Here is a 19,860-nt window from a genome sequence, read left to right on the forward strand (position 1 = left end):
GATGACGTTTTGAGGCAAAGCGCCCAATGACAGCGAAGCATGCGGCGGCGGGAGGCGGACTTTAACAGAGGGCGGTCCAATGAGAACGGTGGGTTTTGCGGCCTCGGGGAAGGCCCGCCCCGCGATTTAAACGTTGGCAGCTGCCGGCCGTTGGCAGGAGCCGGTAACGGTCGTTGCGCGGGGACGGGGCCTGGAGTTTCTCGGGCCGGCACAGGTATGGGGGGGGCGGGTCACCGGGCCCCTCCCGGGCAGGGCCCCGGCAGCGGCGGCCTGGAACCGGAGTCCCGCCTGCCACGACCGGGCTCGGGGGGCTGCTGCGGGCCCCGGGCCGGCCCCCGCTGAGCCGGGCCTCCTCTGCGCCCTGCCCCTGACTGCAACCCCGCCGGGGTTCCCGGGGCGCCGCCGAGGCCCCGGGCCCGGCCCTCACGAGAGGACACCGGCGCGCCTCGCCGCCCCGGCCTCTCTGGCCGGCCCGATCCGCCCCCCCGCCAGGCTCTAATGTCCGGGGGTCTCTGTCGCGCGGGTGGGACTGGGCCCCTCTGCTCAGAGGGGGCCGGCGCCGATCCTGAGCCGTAGCTCCGGCGGGGTGCTGGCTGTCCTCCCGCCGTCTTATGAAGCCTAATCCGAGGGTCTTGGCGACTGATGGTCGTGAAATTATCGAGCTCGGGAAGGCAGAAGTGACACAGAGTTAGAGCCACTTGTCCCCATAAATCCAGGGCAGATTTTTTTAAAGAGGGGTGGGGATGGGGCCAAAGGTAGGGCCTCCTCCGCCTGTTTATTCATAGCGAAAAACGTCCAGCACAAGCTTAGCATGCTTAAGCCATTTTGTCCTCTACAGATTACTTTATGCACTGACAGCACTGAAATAAACCCTCTGAAAGGGGGGTTGTGGGTAGAACATGCACTGTTCCCCTTGACAGACTTAGGTTGCTGAACAGGCTTCAGGGTAGCAGCCGTGTTAGTCTGTATCTGCAAAAAGAAAAGGAGGACTTGTGGCACCTTAGAGACTAACCCATTTATTTGAGTACAAGCTTTCGTGAGCTACAGCTCGCTTCATCCGATGTTCCAGACTCAACCACTGCTACAAATATTTAATTATACTTTCCTCTACACCTGACATTCCACTCCTGAACATGGTATCAAATGCTGCGATTGAATCTAGCAGGCTGTTGCCCTATAATTATAGGAGTTATGAAACTTAGCTTTTCAACAAACCAACATAGTGCTGGAGTAGTTTTAAGGCATATGCACATTCCTGGGTAGGACTGCCCCACAGGTGGCCTAATGTAAAGAAGTCCAACACTGAGAAATCAAGAGTCTCTCTCTATACTAGGATGCTGGTACTCCTAGGGCAGGATTGAGCTAGTTGAGGAAAAAGCCATAGTTCAAATGAACATAGTCCTGTTGATGTCAATGTTAGTTTCTATGAGCGTATAAGAAGGGAAGCAGTTGCAAGACTGCTTAGAGCATGGGTGCCTAAATTCCTTTAAAGACAGGGTTGAGGGCCTGTGGTAGGTACCTTTCTCCAGTACTGGGTATTATACCTTTCACTAGTTATTACTGTGGCTCGCTCCTTTGGGATTGTGGGCAGAACTTTCTGTACAGTCACATCAATTTCCTTCCAGTGCATCTCATCTAAAATTGTAGTTTAATTACAATGTCATAAAGGTGCTTGTTTCCTTCATAGGGAAAAACAAAGCATTTGAAACAACTAGTAAAATTCATTGGATTGCCAAATTAGTCCTTAGTTTAAAACTGAAAAGTGTTTAATGATCTGATTCAGAAATTAAGACATTGTCACATGCTGACATGGCCATTCCACTATTGCCTTTCATTTCTTCTCCTGCAGTACAGACTCTTCTTTTCCAAAATAATTTCTCCAGCCTTCTCGGTCTTTCCTGCTGTCCATCCCACACTATTTGTAATTGGGACAAGTGTTTCATCTGAAATTGTATCCTATTTGCTTCCAGAAAAAGCTGATTATTTCTGACATGATTCTTTTAATTAACTTTCTTTCAAACTTCCTTGCTCCCTAGTCTCATGCTGGCACTTTTAAGGTGCCTGGAGGTAGTCTCCATGATCAGCACTGTTACCCAAAGCATTTACACTTCCACAGAGCCGTGACCCTAGTAGCCTCTAAGTATCTTACCTTCCTCAACTAAATAAAGCCTGCAGGAATGAAGGGGAAGGAACCTACAAAATTCATGGGTTCCTCCAAAGTACTTATGCATCCTGACACCTGCCATACTTCCCACTTTTGGGTACTACCCACCAAAATGCATTGTGTGTAGCAAACAGGAGCCTGGCAGCAGTTCCCGAGACAGCACTTTACCCAGGGAGCTGGCTGAAAAGGGACCCTGGCCAGGGTGCTAGCTGTTTCACGCTGTAACTCTTCCATGTGCAAAGTGCTTAAGCAGAAAGTGCAGCATGAAAGGGCTGAAGAAATTGAGGGATGAAAGGAAATAATGGTGGTTCTCACACTAGTGCCCTGCACACTTAAACAGTGTAGTCGGAAGGTAAGCTAGCAGTTTACCCCCTAGGGGTAGGCGTTTTCACTCTCCTAGTCTGGATCACACTAATATTGTTTCAACCACTTGTCCTCAATTACGTGGGGCACCACTTCTTCCATTCAATCACATGATATTCCTGTGGCAAATACAGCCATTGCTTGCATGGAAAAGCAATGTTAGCTACTTTTAATGCATTTTAGCAGCTGGTAAAAAGGAGGCAAAACAAGTACCATATGCCCAGCATGTTCCATGGACCTGTTTGAGAACCTCTGCACTATATTACCGTATTTCAACAGCCCCCTAGAAGTTAATATTTTTAAAAAGTAGGTGCAGAATTGCACCTTTAAAAAGGATTCCTCTCCTCTGTGCCCTTCCTCCCACCCCCAAATGTTTTGTTTCCTAAAATCCTAGGGGACCACTCTCCTCCCCCCCCCAAAAGATGGTCCTGCTTCTGCTATCACGTGACCAGTTCTCATTTAGAGCTCTTGGACTCTGTGTCCACACAGACTCGCTTGGCAGCTTGTCCTGGAGCCTCACTATCTCTTTCTGCAGTGTCACCGTGGCCTCTCTTTGTTTCTAGGTGCTCCTCTTTGTCTGCTCCAGTCTCTTTCTCCCCGCAGTGTGGCAGCTCAATACGTCCCCTGCGCACAAAGTGATTAATCCGGGACTCCAAGCCTTCGCACTTGGGACGAGCCAGCAAAGGTTTGTAAGTGCGGGCCTTCACCCCCTCGATGAAACTGCTGACCTGGTTATGGACTGGGGGCTTCACCTCTCTCCAGAGGACCATTCTGTTCTTCTCTAGGCCTGTAACATACACAAGTCAGATGCTGGTATCTCTCAAACAACCCAGGCTACTCATTTCAGGAAATAGCCTTTATCCCTACATGACTTCTATGTGTTAGGCATACTTACAGAACAATTTTCCTACCTGTTCCTAGGGGTATGACAGCAGAGTCTAGCCCCTGTAACATGTTATATAACATGTGAGTTTTGACTGCATGATTGGCCCAGAGTTGCTGTAGGTGAGTAACATTAAACTCCTGAACTTCTCGGTCGTAGATCCACTGGATGTTTTCAAACTCGCAGTCATACAGAACCAGAGGAAATTCCACTGCCATGCTGCAGAGAGGAAAGGACGAGACATTACCTAACTGTACACAGGCACAGTCAGCAGGAAGTTAAAACAAAATGCAGTGACTTGGGAAAAACCTAGAACACAAGACTGCAGATCCAATGTGATGGCACTGATTTCAGTGGAAAAGACTATGACTAGCTCACTGCTATCTTGTATAAGAGCTGTCAAGTCAGCAGCTCATTGAACCTTACATTTTTACTAGGTCCTAAGGAATAAGACTCATCAAGAATTTCATGTTCCTTGCCTGAAGAGCCAAAGCTTAAACACTGAGACAACAGGAAAAGTAGTTTCTCAAGGGCATGCTTTGAAGATGAAGAGGGTACGTTAAGTAACAGGCTGACACTGGAAGTACTGTCTTCCATCTCACTCTAGGACTGATAGTGACAGGCTGCTTGGATGCTGATAGGAAGCGTGGCGGGGCACTTATGGCGCTAGATTCAGAAACAGGGACTAAGATGCATAAATTTGAGATGAAATTCTGAGGATTCATCATAATTCTTGCCTGTACTGTGGTTTTCGAGGGTTCTTCTCTACATCCAATAGCTCATCAATAATCTCCGGATTCTCCATCCTCTGTCCAATTAGTAAGAGGATTGCCATCATGCAACGGACTTGATGATAGAGGAATGCCTGGCCTGTGACTTCAAACTGGTACAGTTGGAAAGGGTCCTGTAGCCCAGTTTCCCCTCCTCTATCCACCAGCTGCACCTGTGCAGTGAGAATAGTCCTTTGGAAGTTTGTCACTCCATTCGCTACGTCCATTTTGCACAAGTTCCGGAAGTCATGGGTCCCCACGTATTTTTGTGCTGCAGCATTCATGAGGGCCACATCTAAATCTGCATGAGGGAAAAAATAGCGATAGGTCCTCTTGAGGCAGCTGAATCTAGCACTGAAGCTGGGTTCTACAGGGGCCCAGGCCAACACACGTATGTCGGGAGGGAGCACCCGATTTAGGATATGGGTGTAGCGGATTTCGTTGGCAGGACTACTGGTTTTGTTTTCCAAGCCACCCTCATGACCATTCACTTTCTTTCCCTCTGAAAGGCTTGAGCGAAGGTCCAGGGAAATCACCTGTAGGATTGGAAAAAGGGGATTACACTCCGACTCCCTCAAGATAGGCAAAGCAAGCTTCCAATTACTCAGTTTTAAAACAAACACATTCAAGACCTCTGGAAGAGACACTGATCTTCTGGTTTGCTTTAATAACTGGACCTACCAGTAGTCCCTATTGAAGGGTATATAATTACAGCTGCTGGCGGTGGTTGGAGTGAGCTAACAGTTTGCTGCACTGTTATTGATTTGGTGATAGACTAACAGCCCTCAAAGTCCTAGTAATCCATGGAATATATAGGTATCTTAGAATACTTTCAACCTTGACCTGGAGGAAACACACTCACAGATGACAGGTTTCAGAGCAGCAGCCGTGTTAGTCTGTATTTGCAAAAAGAAAAGGAGGACTTGTGGCACCTTAGAGACTAACCAATTTATTTGAGCATAGGCTTTTGTGAGCTACAGCTCAGATGGCAACTTAGTTCAGTTCCATGGCTAACTTACTGCTTAACCTCAACAAGGGTGCCAATTTGTGATGGTTTATACAGACAGTTGTCCACTGGCGTCAGATCAACTTATTGGTAGATCATGGCTAGTCTACATGCAAACAAACTGCTTTTGGCCCTTATCGAGACGGTTTGAGGTCAAACCACTGACAGAAGTGGGGCTTTTACCCACTGATATAGTATCCTGTTGTGTTCCGGCTGAAGTGTACAGTGAGACTAAAGCCCTGTCTAAACACAGTTGTACTATACCTTTACCAATATTGTTAAAGCAGTACAGCTGGCCCAGCATTGATGTAATCATATTGGTATAAAGGTGCTTACTTGCCTTCTCTAGCACAGAGGTGGGCAAAATACGGCCCGTGGGCCACATCTGGCCCATGCGACTGTCCTGCCCGGCCCCTGAGCTCCAGGCTGGGGAGGCTACCCCTGGCCCCCCCCCACAGCCACGCCACTGCGTGGCTTGTGCCCGCTCACCTCCCAGGCTTTCCAATAAGCCTGTCCTGCCGCTTTGAGCGGTGTGATAAGGGGTGGGGGTGGTTTGCATAAGGGGCCGGAGATCCTGGGGGGGAAGTCAAGGGACAGGGGCCAGTTGGATGGGGGGGGGTGTGATTGTTGGATAGGGGGTAGGGTCCTGGGCGGGGGGGGGGGCAGTCAGGGGACAAGGTGGGGGGACGGACAGATAGGTTGGGGACAGGAAGTGGGAGGGGGCGGCAGACAGGTTGTTTGCGGAGGCACAGCCTTCCCTACCCGGCCCTCCATACTGTTTTGCAACCCCAATGTGGCCTTCGGGCCAAAAAGTTTGCCCATCCCTGCTCTAGCAGAATAGCTATACTGGTAAAACTGCCTCCATGCTAGGGGTTATCCTGAGTTTACTACTTAATTAAGAACCCCACACTCCTAACCATAGTTAACCAGTACAAAAGCAGTATGCAGACAAGACCTAAGTCAACTGGAGACCATTCTCATTAGTTTCAAGAGGGGTTTTTTCATTTGTTTTTAAAGGAATAAAAATTTAACCAAGTCAACAACATGTCTTAATGACTCTTTGGGACACTTGGTGCAGTTGTAATTTTGCTTAGCATTGTTCTAAGTTTCACGCTAATGGCTTGTCTACAAGGGGAAATAGCCAAGAATAGCTATTCTGCCATTGCTTCCAGAATGGATGCTCTTACTCCACAATAAGAGTGCCTGTGTGCTGAGTGAGTGTCCATGTGGCGAGTTAGTACAGAAGAGCACTGAATTTTGAAGTCATACCCTCACTTATTTCACACTAGCTTCACTGAGTAGACAAGCCCTAAGTGTCATCCATCATTCATGTCCATTGTGAATTGCTGACTAAATGCATTGCTGAGCACAAAGTTAACTATGGGCTCTCTTTGCTGAGTGTCCTTTTACATACTAGAAATGCTTCTTACCATGTTCATTTTCAGATCAGAGGGGAAAAATTAGTATCTTTTTAAAGACTGGGACAATGTTCTTATCCTCCGTGCTCAACACTGGGTTGAATAAAGCCTGTTGAATTATCCTAGAGGACTATATGCCCTCCACCTAGATTTCACAGCATAATTAAGGCAGAATCTCTCATAGCTGCAAGAGCTGGGAGAACTTGCAGCCTTGGGTACTGACCTGTCCAAATGCACTGACCCCCTTGTCTGTCCGTCCACAGCGATGATAATTGGAAGTCTGCCTATTGTCTACCAGCCGGGTCTTGCTTAGCGCCTCAAACAGTTTTTCTTCAATGGTGTTGTTGGTGTTCTCCTGGCTGGCAAAACCCTGGTATCCCCAGCCCAGGTAGGCAATCTTTAGTGCCACGTGTCTCCGGCCATAGGCACTAAAATCAAATGGCCGCTGCTGGCGTTTCTTAGTTTTCCCCAGTGCTGAAGGGTTCCTTTTTATGTCAGTGCCCTCCTTGCCCTCCAAGAGTTTCTCTTGCAGTCTCTTCACTTCTTCCTCCAGTTCCTGCACCCTTTTCAGTAGTCCCTCTCCTTTATCTTTCTCCATACCCCGGTCTGCCATACTGAAAATTCCGGTGAACTATCCCGGTTGGGATCCGTTGGTAGCGCCTCAGTGTCTGCAGAAGAAGAGTAAGGAGATTAGCAAGTCTGAGTGTCTCTTTACTTCCTATTAGATTTAGTATAAATCTGCCTCTGGCATTTACCCATCTGAGAATTTACTTCACGTACTGGCTTTGGCCTTCTAACATTCCTCAGTGCCTTGCATATCCCATGTTCTGACCTACCATATGGGTTGCTGGGCTTAGCTGTGACAGCTTTTCCTTACTCAGTGTAATTAATCCTTTCAACACTTCTAATCTCATGTCCCTCATTCCATTTACTTGTTATATCAGATCTACTGTGTAGGCCCAGTCACATCTATACCAAGCTTTCATGTAGTCTTTTTGGGATCCTGTACAGAGCTGCCAAGCAACAATCCTCATTTTCATCAGCCCCTGCTCTGCTAGCATCGGCATGTGAGGCAACTTGTTAATGCCTGTTAGTCTTACGGAACCATCTGTTATGTCGTCTTTCCTTCAAAATAGCTTCTTTTGACATTATTAAAGCTCAAGTTTTCAAAGCTGTCTAATGGATTCGGTGCCCAGTTGCTCGTAGAATTAATGTGAATCCCCGAGGTGACTTTGAAAATTTCAGCCTAAATGTTCCCTAGCTTGGCTTCTACTATGGACTGAAGTCTCATAGTATTCAATTCAACTACAGGCTCCAGCTTTGCCTTAGGTATCTGGTATCAAGGTGACCTTCCACGGGTGGGCCTTTCCATTATCTGTGCTAGTAAAACGTTTCTAGGGTGCCCCATTGGAGTCAGCACAGCTAGTAAATAAACTGTCCTTGCTCACACAAGGCAGAATCACACTAGAAAAAGTTACTAATACCCCCTCCCCGCCCCTCTCCACTTTAGACAAAACCAAAGAGTTAATCTTATTCTGCTTCATACTTAGCTATTACCTTTGTAACTGTCCCTTGCGCTAGGACAACTAACCCATAGCAGTTACCCCTTTGCTGTTTGAATATCACTGCAAATTTTTATATGGCACAATTCTAATATTTGCTTCAAAAGGGACACTGGGGCATGACACTACACTATAGGTGCTATTTGTCTGCATCTGACATAAAAGCATCTGTAGGGAAGTACCATTCAAAGTGAAGGGTAAATTTGGGAATCCATACAGGATTCTCATTGCTCTACTCTTTTCAGTTTCACTAGCTCTTACTCATTTGTTTAAATTCCTTTTTAGCTTTCAGATGGTCACTGGTAAGTGGTCTAGAGTCTGATTTTAATGTTCTAAGTATCTTTTGTATCTATCAGTTCAGATGTACTAAGAACTTAATTACAATTTACTCTTACAGAATAAGTGACAATCAGTCCAGCCCAGGTGAAATCATGGAGGCACTGATAGGACCAGATCAGTATAGATGGGCCACTATGAACCATAAAGAGCGGATGGCAGCAGCTGCTATGGCCTTTACCCAACTTTGCGCAGAGCAAGGAGATGGAGATAGCCGGAGAGGAACCTATGCTCCAACTCAGTATGACCCCTACAGTAAAGCATCTGTGACTTCTGGGATCAGGCCATCTCTTCATCTGTTGATGCGGCACCACCAGGCAGAACACAGCATGCAACCAGAGACCCTCTCGGAGGGACTTAGAGGACCCAGAAAGCCAGTGATGAAGAGGAAAGTTCTGAGGCGGATGCCTGATGGAGAGGTACACGTGTCTGATGAGTCTGTCACCAGTGAACCAGAAACCAGTGCTGAAAGTGACCCTGAGACCTCAGACCTGAGACACAGACTGCTCCATCTACACCCCCACCAGGAAGACACTGCATCAGAGGTGGAAAGCGAGCCGAACCACAGTTCCCATAGAAAGTTTTACTTTGATCTTCCTCATCGCAGTGGCTCTCATGGAGACCCCCCATTTCTTCTGAAGGATTGCCATGGTCAGGGCTCTCCAGTTTATGAACAAGACTTGATTATGGCTGGACAACCTAAATCCTTCATTCCTCCAAGATTAGAGCAGCAAGGCCGTAATCGTGGGAAGATTGACCGGGTAGCCCGGTACTTTGAGTACAAGCGGGACTGGGAGTCATTCCGGATACCAGGGGAGGATCACAGGAAGGAATTGCGCTGGGGCATCCGAGAACAGATGCTCTACAAGCCTGACCTCCCAACCAGGTCTCAACACATCTATGTCCCCAACAACTATCTGGTGCCTACAGAAAAGAAGAGATCTGCCCTGCGCTGGGGGGTGCGCTGTGACCTGGCAAATGGCCTCATTCCCAGGAAGAGCTCCTTTCCTTCATAGTTATCTAGAGTCTCTCTTCAGCCCCCATCCACAGGACCATCCATCCCTTAGTGCCAATCAAAGATCTACCTGCTCTGCACAGGCACATTGCATTATTCTGCGTCGTTTGTTCCTCCTCCTAGAGACCCTGAATAAGTCAAGTTGACTCTAAAATCTCATTTGTGCTCCTAGACAAAGGTGGTTGATTGTGGTAGAAAACAACTTTACCTGCCCAGCTTCTTGAATACTTGTATTGAAGCACATCAGTTGCATGCCAGTTGCCTTCCTGTTAGCAAGACCCACAGAGCTTCTCCTTGAGGAGACTACTGTAGCAGAAGCTGCTCAAAGTAGATATAATGAAAACAATCAACCTACAGGAATCTATGCTTAGGGGAATAATCAATATCACTATTTCTATTTTTTTCCCTTTTTATTTGCTCTTGCTCCTGTGGATGAATTGCTGTGATGCTGGTTTTTTTATGGCTTCTGGGTTATGCATTTCTTTTAATAAAGTGCGTGAAAGGATCTGCTGTAGTTCCATGGATTCATTCGAAACACTTCTGATTAGCTTAAGATAGAATTTACTTACCCTAGACCTGTTAAACTATTCCATGCATTTGTGTATGCGTGTACATTCGTAGGCCTTGTCTACACTGCAGAGTTTTGTCACCAAAAGTGGCACTGGAGTGCCTCCATGAGGCTTTTGTATTGTATTTTTTAGAGAGAGCTGTCGGCCACTTTAAGTTGCCAAGGCACTTTCTGTAAATAGAAGCATTTGCCATGGTGTCCTTGATCAACCAATACAAGAATAATTTGTCTATCTATAAAGCTCTTTAGGATCCTCTGGGATGGAAGGGGTTAGAACTTTAATATATTTATTTCATTGTATAAAATGCATCTATCCAATGTTCTGGAGTACTACATGGTTCAAAAGATGGAACAACGAAGTGGGGAAATCTAGGTTCTAGCTCTGCCACTGACTTGATGTATGACTCTGGGCCTCAGTTTCCCCATCTGTAAGACAGGGATACTGAGTCTTACACTGCATTGTAAAATGCTGAGCAAGCACAGAGTGCCATAGAACTGTGTGTTATTTAGGACAAACATGCACATCCAATGTACTAAAGTCAAGAAAGCCCTTCCCAACCCAGCAGAAATATCACATCCCTCAGCCACCTACTGTGAAAGACAAGGCCTCTAGACCTGCCAGGCCCTGACTTTTCCCCCAACCAAGAAACAGATCCTTGTAGTGGAAGATCGCTCGCTAAGAATACCCTCTTCCCCCGCACCCCCGTCTCCTTTACAGCTAGAGGCTGTTCGCTCGCTACTGCTGCCACTGCACTTCCCGAGGGGCGATTGTTACCGGTCTCATGCTGCCTTGGACCGAACTGCAGGGAGGCCCAAGGGGGAGAGCGAGGGTTTCCAGCCTGGCCCCACATGCTCAGTGAAGCCTGCCCCATTCCCTCCCTGGCGGGATCGAAGAGGGAGAAGCCTGCATTACCAAGTGACCCCGTGCCAGGCAAAGCAACGTCCCCGAGAGGCGAGTGAGCCCTGCAACGTGGCACCTGTCCCGCGCGCCTACCTCTACAGCAGACCGGCCTGACACTCCCGGGAAGGGCCAGGACGCCGTAGTCACGTGCGCGCTGCTTTCTGCGTTCCCCGCCGGAAATGACCTTTCCACTCCCAGGCGAGTCATGGGAAATGTAGTTCCGGCACCACGTGGTCCACACTGGCCCCCCCCCCCCGTCCAGCGAGGGGCTCACGGGGGCTGCCTGCGGTGTGAACGCTGCACGGGCAGACTCTCCCTCATCCGCAGGGAGACCCCCGCAATTTTGTGCTGCTTTCAGGAAGCGTTGGTGGCGTCTTTGCTCTTCTCAGGGGGACGTTTACAAATAATCACCATGGTGTCCGTGTGAAACCCTCTTTCAGAGGGGCCCCTGGAGCCAGCCACTGCTGTAAAGGGGAGAGACACTTTTAACGATTCGTCACGCTTGGCACTGACTGTGCTTTTCAGCCGTAGACAAAAGAGCGATGTACGAAGGCAGGCAAAGTCATATCGTTCCCAAGCAAGGGTGGAGCTTTCAGGCCTGATTTTCAGAGGTACCGATGACTCCCGTGGGATAGTGAGAGCCTCTGAACACCAGGCCCGAGTGACTTGTCCAAGGAAGGCCACACAGGCAATCGATGGCAGAGCCGGGGTTAGAAACGAGCTATGATGACTCCCGCTTCTATGCAGTAACTGCCTCCCATGGCTCAAGCTATCACTCCACAGGTTGTAGCATTCATCATCTTTACCATGGGGGTGCAGATGGAGAGCAGTTTTATCACTGATGGTGCAACCAAGTTGTGGGGAACATAAGAACCCTGCCTTTGCCTTGAACATTTTTGAAATGGAGGAGCAGGTGCGGGTACCTTCAGCTTCAAGCTACAGGAACTCATTCTCCTGTCTTCGCTCTGCTGCTTTTTCCTTTGAAATTTTAGCCACCAAGTCCAGCGTAGCTGGTGAGGATGAAGTGCAGAGGGTTTGTGGACTTTGTGTGGGTGTGAGAATGGGGTACATGGGCAGTGGCTCTCAGAGCGGGGGGGCATGCCACACCCATCAGATCTGTCCATTTGGCCATTGCTTCCTTGCCCAGAGAGCCCCGGCCTTGGCTGCAGTGGGGCAGGGAGAAAGAGAGGTGGGGGCGGGCAGGCAACATCCTCACACCCGGGGGTGGGGTGGGGAGGGGCAGAGAACTCCTCACCTCACACCTTGGGACCCCCCCCCCTCACGCCCTGGGGTGGGGTGGGGAGGGGCAGAGAACTCCTCACCTCACACCTTGGGACCCCCTCTCACGCCCTGGGGTGGGGTGGGGAGGGGCAGAGAACTCACCTCACACCTTGGGACACCCCCCCCCTCACGCCCTGGGGTGGGGTGGGGAGGGGCAGAGAACTCCTCACCTCACACCTTGGGACCCCCCCTCACGCCCTGGGGTGGGGTGGGGAGGGGCAGAGAACTCCTCACCTCACACCTTGGGACACCCCCCCCTCACACCCTGGGGTGGCGGTGGGTCTGGGACTCCCCGCCCCTTGGGACAGGTCAAGGTGGGGCAGGACAGGGGACCCGCTTCCTGCGCTGGGGGGGCCCAACAGCACGGCACTCCCGCCCCCCCACGGAGGGCTTCTCTCCTCCCCCCGCTTCGCTGGTGCTCGCCCTCGCCCCGCCCTCATGAATATTCATGACCCCCCCCAGCCCCCGCCGGCGCGAAGGCCGTTCCGCTCTCGGCGCCTCTAACGGCCGGGCGCGGGGCGGCGCGGGGCGGCCATGGGCTCCCCGGAGCGCGGCTGCTCCGAGCGCGACGCCGCCTGCCTGGCGCACAGCGTGAGTGGGGCCGGCCCGGCCCCGCCGGACACCTCCGCCTCCGCGCCCGTCAGCCCGGCCCCTTCAACCCCATTGCCCCTTCGCCGTCCCCCGCCCTGTCCCCCTCACTGCCCCTCCGCCCGTCCGCCCGTCCCCCTTCAGCCCCATTGCCCCTCCCCCGTCCCCCCGTCCCCCCACCGTCTGACCCCTCACTGCCCCTCCGCCCGTCCCCCTTCAGCCCCATTGCCCCTCCCCCGTCCCCCCGTCCCCCCCCGTCTGACCCCTCACTGCCCCTCCGCCCGTCCCCCTTCAGCCCCATTGCCCCTCCCCCGTCCCCCCGTCCCCCCCCGTCTGACCCCTCACTGCCCCTCCGCCCGTCCGCCCGTCCCCCTTCAGCCCCATTGCCCCTTCGCCGTCCCCCCGTCCTCCCACCGTCTGACCCCTCACTGCCCCTCCGCCCGTCCCCCTTCAGCCCCATTGCCCCTCCCCCGTCCCCCCGTCCCCCCACCGTCTGACCCCTCACTGCCCCTCCGCCCGTCCCCCTTCAGCCCCATTGCCCCTCCCCCGTCCCCCCGTCCCCCCACCGTCTGACCCCTCACTGCCCCTCCGCCCGTCCCCCTTCAGCCCCATTGCCCCTCCCCCGTCCCCCCGTCCCCCCCCGTCTGACCCCTCACTGCCCCTCCGCCCGTCCCCCTTCAGCCCCATTGCCCCTCCCCCGTCCCCCCGTCCCCCCCCGTCTGACCCCTCACTGCCCCTCCGCCCGTCCGCCCGTCCCCCTTCAGCCCCATTGCCCCTTCGCCGTCCCCCCGTCCTCCCACCGTCTGACCCCTCACTGCCCCTCCGCCCGTCCCCCTTCAACCCCATTGCCCCTCCCCCGTCCCCCCGTCCCCCCCCCGTCTGACCCCTCACTGCCCCTCCGCCCGTCCGCCTGCAACCCCATTGCCCCTTCGCCGTTACCCGCCCTGTCCCCCTCACTGCCCCTCCGCCCGTCCCCCTTCAGCCCCATTGCCCCTCCCCCGTCCCCCCCCGTCCCCCCCGTCTGACCCCTCACTGCCCCTCCCCCGTCCCCCCCGTCTGACCCCTCACTGCCCCTCCGCCCGTCCCCCTTCAGCCCCATTGCCCCTCCCCCGTCCCCCCCATCCCCCCACCGTCTGACCCCTCACTGCCCCTCCGCCCGTCCCCCTTCAACCCCATTGCCCCTCCCCCGTCCCCCCCGTCCCCCCACCGTCTGACCCCTCACTGCCCCTCCGCCCGTCCGCCCGTCCCCCTTCAGCCCCATTGCCCCTTCGCCGTCCCCCCGTCCCCCCACCGTCTGACCCCTCACTGCCCCTCCGCCCGTCCGCCTGCACCCCATTGCCCCTCCCCCGTCCCCCCGTCCCCCCACCGTCTGACCCCTCACTACCCCTCCGCCCGTCCCCCTTCAACCCCATTGCCCCTCCCCCATCCCCCCGTCCCCCCACCGTCTGACCCCTCACTGCCCCTCCGCCCGTCCGCCTTCAACCCCATTGCCCCTCCCCCGTCCGCCCCGTCCCCCACCGTCTGACCCCTCACTGCCCCTCCGCCCGTCCGCCTTCAGCCCCATTGCCCCCCCCGTGCCCCCACCGTCTGACCCCTCACTGCCCCTCCGCCCGTCCGCCTTCAGCCCCATTGCCCCTCCCCCGTCCCCCCGTCCCCCCCCGTCTGACCCCTCACTGCCCCTCCGCCCGTCCGCCCGTCCCCCTTCAGCCCCATTGCCCCTTCGCCGTCCCCCCGTCCTCCCACCGTCTGACCCCTCACTGCCCCTCCGCCCGTCCCCCTTCAGCCCCATTGCCCCTCCCCCGTCCCCCCCGTCCCCCCACCGTCTGACCCCTCACTGCCCCTCCGCCCGTCCCCCTTCAACCCCATTGCCCCTCCCCCGTCCCCCCGTCCCCCCCCGTCTGACCCCTCACTGCCCCTCCGCCCGTCCGCCTGCAACCCCATTGCCCCTTCGCCGTTACCCGCCCTGTCCCCCTCACTGCCCCTCCGCCCGTCCCCCTTCAGCCCCATTGCCCCTCCCCCGTCCCCCCCCGTCCCCCCCGTCTGACCCCTCACTGCCCCTCCCCCGTCCCCCCCCGTCTGACCCCTCACTGCCCCTCCGCCCGTCCCCCTTCAGCCCCATTGCCCCTCCCCCGTCCCCCCCCGTCCCCCCACCGTCTGACCCCTCACTGCCCCTCCGCCCGTCCCCCTTCAACCCCATTGCCCCTCCCCCGTCCCCCCCGTCCCCCCACCGTCTGACCCCTCACTGCCCCTCCGCCCGTCCGCCCGTCCCCCTTCAGCCCCATTGCCCCTTCGCCGTCCCCCCGTCCCCCCACCGTCTGACCCCTCACTGCCCCTCCGCCCGTCCGCCTGCACCCCATTGCCCCTCCCCCGTCCCCCCGTCCCCCCACCGTCTGACCCCTCACTACCCCTCCGCCCGTCCCCCTTCAACCCCATTGCCCCTCCCCCATCCCCCCGTCCCCCCACCGTCTGACCCCTCACTGCCCCTCCGCCCGTCCGCCTTCAACCCCATTGCCCCTCCCCCGTCCGCCCCGTCCCCCACCGTCTGACCCCTCACTGCCCCTCCGCCCGTCCGCCTTCAGCCCCATTGCCCCCCCCGTGCCCCCACCGTCTGACCCCTCACTGCCCCTCCGCCCGTCCGCCTTCAGCCCCATTGCCCCTCCCCCATCCCCCCACCGTCTGACCCCTCACTGCCCCTCAGCCCGTCCGCCTTCAACCCCATTGCCCCTCCCCCGTTACCCCCCGTCTCCCCCATCCCCCCACCATCTGACCCCTCACTGCCCCTCAGCCCGTCCGCCTTCATCCCCATTGCCCCTCCCCCGTTACCCTCTGTCCCTCCGTCCCCCCACCGTCTGTCCCCTCATTGCCCCTCAGCTCGTCCCCCTTCAGCCCCATTGCCCCTCCCCCGTCCCCCCACCGTCTGACCCCTCACTGCCCCTCCGCCCGTCCCCCTTCAGCCCCATTGCCCCTCCCCCGTCCCCCCACCGTCTGACCCCTCACTGCCCCTCCGCCCGTCCCCTTTCAGCCCCATTGCCCCTCCCCTGTCCCCCCGTCCCCCCACCGTCTGACCCCTCACTGCCCCTCCCCCGTCCCCCCCGTCCCCCACCGTCTGACCCCTCACTGCCCCTCCGCCCGTCCGCCTGCAACCCCATTGCCCCTCCCCCGTCCCCCCCGTCTGACCCCTCACTGCCCCTCCGCCCGTCCCCCTTCAGCCCCATTGCCCCTCCCCCGTCCCCCCGTCCCCCCACCGTCTGACCCCTCACTGCCCCTCCCCCATCCCCCCCGTCCCCCACCGTCTGACCCCTCACTGCCCCTCCGCCCGTCCCCCTTCAGCCCCATTGCCCCTCCCCCGTCCCCCCCGTCCCCCACCGTCTGACCCCTCACTGCCCCTCCGCCCGTCCCCCTTCAGCCCCATTGCCCCTCCCCCGTCCCCCCACCGTCTGACCCCTCACTGCCCCTCCGCCCGTCCCCCTTCAGCCCCATTGCCCCTCCCCCGTCCCCCCGTCCCCCCACCGTCTGACCCCTCACTGCCCCCCCCGTCCCCCACCGTCTGACCCCTCACTGCCCCTCCGCCCGTCCGCCTGCAACCCCATTGCCCCTCCCCCGTCCCCCCCGTCTGACCCCTCACTGCCCCTCCGCCCGTCCCCCTTCAGCCCCATTGCCCCTCCCCCGTCCCCCCGTCCCCCCACCGTCTGACCCCTCACTGCCCCTCCCCCATCCCCCCCGTCCCCCACCGTCTGACCCCTCACTGCCCCTCCGCCCGTCCCCCTTCAGCCCCATTGCCCCTCCCCCGTCCCCCCACCGTCTGACCCCTCACTGCCCCTCCGCCCGTCCGCCTTCAGCCCCATTGCCCCTCCCCCGTCCCCCCACCGTCTGACCCCTCACTGCCCCTCCGCCCGTCCGCCTGCAACCCCATTGCCCCTCCCCGTCCCCCCACCGTCTGACCCCTCACTGCCCCTCCGCCCATCCGCCTTCAACCCCATTGCCCCTCCTCCGTCCCCCCGTCCCCCCACCGTCTGACCCCTCACTGCCCCTCCGCCCGTCCGCCTTCAGCCCCATTGCCCCTCCCCCGTCCCCCCACCGTCTGACCCCTCACTGCCCCTCCGCCCGTCCGCCTGCAACCCCATTGCCCCTCCCCCGTCACCCCCCGTCCCCCCACCGTCTGACCCCTCACTGCCCCTCCGCCCGTCCCCCTTCAGCCCCATTGCCCCTCCTCCGTCCCCCCGTCCCCCCACCGTCTGACCCCTCACTGCCCCTCCGCCCGTCCGCCTTCAGCCCCATTGCCCCTCCCCCGTCCCCCCACCGTCTGACCCCTCACTGCCCCTCCGCCCGTCCGCCTGCAACCCCATTGCCCCTCCCCCGTCCCCCCGTCCCCCCACCGTCTGACCCCTCACTACCCCTCCGCCCGTCCCCCTTCAACCCCATTGCCCCCCCCCGTCCCCCCACCGTCTGACCCCTCACTGCCCCTCCGCCCGTCCGCCTGCAACCCCATTGCCCCTCCCCCGTCCCCCCACCGTCTGACCCCTCACTGCCCCTCCGCCCGTCCCCCTTCAACCCCATTGCCCCTCCCCCGTCCCCCCGTCCCCCCACCGTCTGACCCCTCACTGCCCCTCCGCCCGTCCGCCTGCAACCCCATTGCCCCTCCCCCGTCCCCCCGTCCCCCCACCGTCTGACCCCTCACTGCCCCTCCGCCCGTCCCCCTTCAACCCCATTGCCCCTCCCCCGTCCCCCCGTCCCCCCACCGTCTGACCCCTCACTGCCCCTCCGCCCGTCCGCCTGCAACCCCATTGCCCCTCCCCCGTCCCCCCATCCCCCCACCGTCTGACCCCTCACTACCCCTCCGCCCGTCCCCCTTCAACCCCATTGCCCCTCCCCCGTCCCCCCGTCCCCCCACCGTCTGACCCCTCACTGCCCCTCCCCCGTCCGCCCCGTCCCCCACCGTCTGACCCCTCACTGCCCCTCCGCCCGTCCGCCTTCAGCCCCATTGCCCCCCCCGTGCCCCCACCGTCTGACCCCTCACTGCCCCTCCGCCCGTCCCCCTTCAGCCCCATTGCCCCTCCCCCCCGTCCCCCCACCGTCTGACCCCTCACTGCCCCTCCGCCCGTCCGCCTTCAGCCCCATTGCCCCTCCCCCGTCCCCCCACCGTCTGACCCCTCACTGCCCCTCCGCCCGTCCGCCTTCAGCCCCATTGCCCCTCCCCCATCCCCCCACCGTCTGACCCCTCACTGCCCCTCAGCCCGTCCGCCTTCAACCCCATTGCCCCTCCCCCGTTACCCCCCGTCTCCCCCATCCCCCCACCATCTGACCCCTCACTGCCCCTCAGCCCGTCCGCCTTCAACCCCATTGCCCCTTCCCCATTACCCCCCGTCCTCCCACCGTCTGACCCCTCACTGCCCGTCAGCCCGTCCGCCTTCATCCCCATTGCCCCTCCCCCGTTACCCTCTGTCCCTCCGTCCCCCCACCGTCTGTCCCCTCATTGCCCCTCAGCTCGTCCCCCTTCAACCCCATTGCCCCTTCCCCGTTACCCTCTGTCCCCCCGTCCCCCCACCATCTGACCCCCTCAATCCCCCTCAATCCCCCTCACACCGTCCCCCTTCAACCCCATTGCCCCTTCCCCGTTACCCTCTGTCCCCCCGTCCCCCCACCATCTGACCCCTCACTGCCCCTCAGCCCGTCCCCCTTCAACCCCATTGCCCCTCCCCCGTTACCCCCCGTCCCCCCACCGTCTGACCCCTCACTGCCCCTCCGCCCGTCCCCCTTCAACCCCATTGCCCCTCCCCCGTTACCCCCTGTCCCCCCACCGTCTGACCCCTCAATCCCCCTCAGCCCGTCCCCTTCAACCCCATTGCCCCTTCCCCGTTACCCTCTGTCCCCCCGTCCCCCACCGTCTGACCCCTCACTGCCCCTCAGCCCGTCCGCCTTCAACCCCACTGCCCCTTCCCCATTATCCTCTGTCCCCCCATCCCCCACCGTCTGACCCCTCACTGCCCCTCAGCCCGTCCGCCTTCAACCCCATTGCCCCTCCCCCGTTACCCTCCGTCCCCCCACCGTCTGACCCCTCAATCCCCCTCAGCCCGTCCCCTTCAACCCCATTGCCCCTTCCCCGTTACCCTCTGTCCCCCCGTCCCCCCACCGTCTGACCCCTCACTGCCCCTCAGCCCGTCCGCCTTCAACCCCACTGCCCCTTCCCCGTTACCCCCCGTCCCCCCACCGTCTGACCCCTCAATCCCCCTCACCCCGTCCGCTTTCAACCCCATTGCCCCTTCCCCGTTACCCTCTGTCCCCCCGTCCCCCCACCGTCTGACCCCTCACTGCCCCTCCGCCCGTCCCCCTTCAACCCCATTGCCCCTCCCCCGTTACCCCCCGTCCCCCCACCGTCTGACCCCTCAATCCCCCTCACCCCATCCCCCTTCAACCCCATTGCCCCTTCCCCATTACCCCCCGTCCCCCCACCGTCTGACCCCTCACTGCCCCTCAGCCCGTCCGCCTTCAACCCCGTTACCCCCCGTCCCCCCACCGTCTGACCCCTCACTGCCCCTCAGCCCGGCCCCCTTCAACCCCATTGCCCCTCCCCCGTTACCCCCCGTCCCCCCACCGTCTGACCCCTCACTGCCCCTCAGCCCGTCCGCCTTCAACCCCATTGCCCCTTCCCCATTACCCTCTGTCCCCCCGTCCCCCCACCGTCTGACCCCTCACTGCCCCTCAGCCCGTCCGCCTTCAATCCCATTGCCCCTTCCCCATTACCCTCTGTCCCCCCGTCCCCCACCGTCTGACCCCTCACTGCCCCTCAGCCCGTCCGCCTTCAACCCCATTGCCCCTCCCCCGTTACCCCCCGTCCCCCCACCGTCTGACCCCTCACTGCCCCTCACCCCGTCCCCCTTCAACCCCATTGCCCCTTCCCCGTTACCCTCTGTCCCCCCGTCCCCCCACCGTCTGACCCCCTCAATCCCCCTCAGCCCGTCCGCCTTCAACCCCACTGCCCCTTCCCCGTTACCCCCCGTCCCCCCA

General features: G+C 58.2%; 3 protein-coding genes across 10 annotated transcripts in view; 2 read left to right on the forward strand and 1 right to left on the reverse strand.

The window, feature by feature from the left end:
* The first annotated feature begins 65 nt into the window (after positions 1-65).
* HYLS1 (HYLS1 centriolar and ciliogenesis associated) lies at positions 66-10,022 on the forward strand. 5 transcript variants are annotated; one of them, XM_048827225.2, is made up of 3 exons: positions 3,125-3,212; positions 3,848-3,964; positions 8,564-10,022. In XM_048827225.2, the coding sequence occupies exon 3, from the start codon at positions 8,598-8,600 to the stop codon at positions 9,516-9,518; it is 921 nt and encodes a 306-aa protein (XP_048683182.1). In that variant the 5' UTR covers positions 3,125-3,212; positions 3,848-3,964; positions 8,564-8,597; the 3' UTR covers positions 9,519-10,022. The 5 variants fall into 5 exon arrangements, with proteins under 5 accessions (XP_074978283.1, XP_048683179.1, XP_048683178.1 ...); XM_048827223.2 differs by lacking the exon at positions 3,848-3,964 and adding an exon at positions 8,452-8,468; XM_075122182.1 differs by lacking the exons at positions 3,125-3,212; positions 3,848-3,964 and adding an exon at positions 66-88.
* On the reverse strand, positions 1,001-12,335 carry PUS3 (pseudouridine synthase 3). Of its 4 annotated transcripts, none has more exons than XM_048827213.2 (5): positions 11,080-12,335; positions 6,828-7,272; positions 4,148-4,716; positions 3,439-3,629; positions 1,001-3,314 (listed from the first exon to the last, which is right to left on the reverse strand). In XM_048827213.2, exons 2-5 carry the CDS (start codon positions 7,215-7,217, stop codon positions 2,983-2,985), a joined length of 1,482 nt encoding a protein of 493 aa, XP_048683170.1. In that variant the 5' UTR covers positions 7,218-7,272; positions 11,080-12,335; the 3' UTR covers positions 1,001-2,982. The 4 variants fall into 4 exon arrangements, with proteins under 4 accessions (XP_048683170.1, XP_048683173.1, XP_048683174.1 ...); XM_048827216.2 differs by having other exon boundaries at positions 10,999-12,335; XM_048827217.2 differs by lacking the exon at positions 11,080-12,335 and adding an exon at positions 10,861-10,986.
* Positions 12,336-12,753: 418 nt separating this feature from the next.
* The window catches only part of DDX25 (DEAD-box helicase 25), a 56,468-nt gene continuing 49,361 nt past the window's right edge, over positions 12,754-19,860 (forward strand). Inside the window, exon 1 of the mRNA XM_048827610.2 lies at positions 12,754-12,858. Coding sequence (XP_048683567.1) covers positions 12,802-12,858 — 57 coding nt within the window. The 5' untranslated portion in view covers positions 12,754-12,801. The remainder of the gene's footprint in view (positions 12,859-19,860) is intronic.

Source organism: Caretta caretta, chromosome 22, assembly GCF_965140235.1.
Source record: "Caretta caretta isolate rCarCar2 chromosome 22, rCarCar1.hap1, whole genome shotgun sequence".
Lineage (NCBI taxonomy): Eukaryota > Metazoa > Chordata > Testudines > Cheloniidae > Caretta > Caretta caretta.

Bases quoted from the DNA above. Each gene is read 5' to 3' on its own strand.
- PUS3 (XM_048827213.2), bottom strand. From the start codon at position 7,217: ATGGCAGACCGGGGTATGGAGAAAGATAAAGGAGAGGGACTACTGAAA. The intron at 4,717-6,827 runs GTCAGTACCCAA...CCAATCCTACAG, and splicing joins GGGTCAGTGCATTTGGACAG to GTGATTTCCCTGGACCTTCG. The intron at 3,315-3,438 runs GTAGGAAAATTG...TGTATGTTACAG, and splicing joins TGTCATACCCCTAGGAACAG to GCCTAGAGAAGAACAGAATG.
- HYLS1 (XM_075122182.1), top strand. From the start codon at position 8,598: ATGGAGGCACTGATAGGACCAGATCAGTATAGATGGGCCACTATGAAC.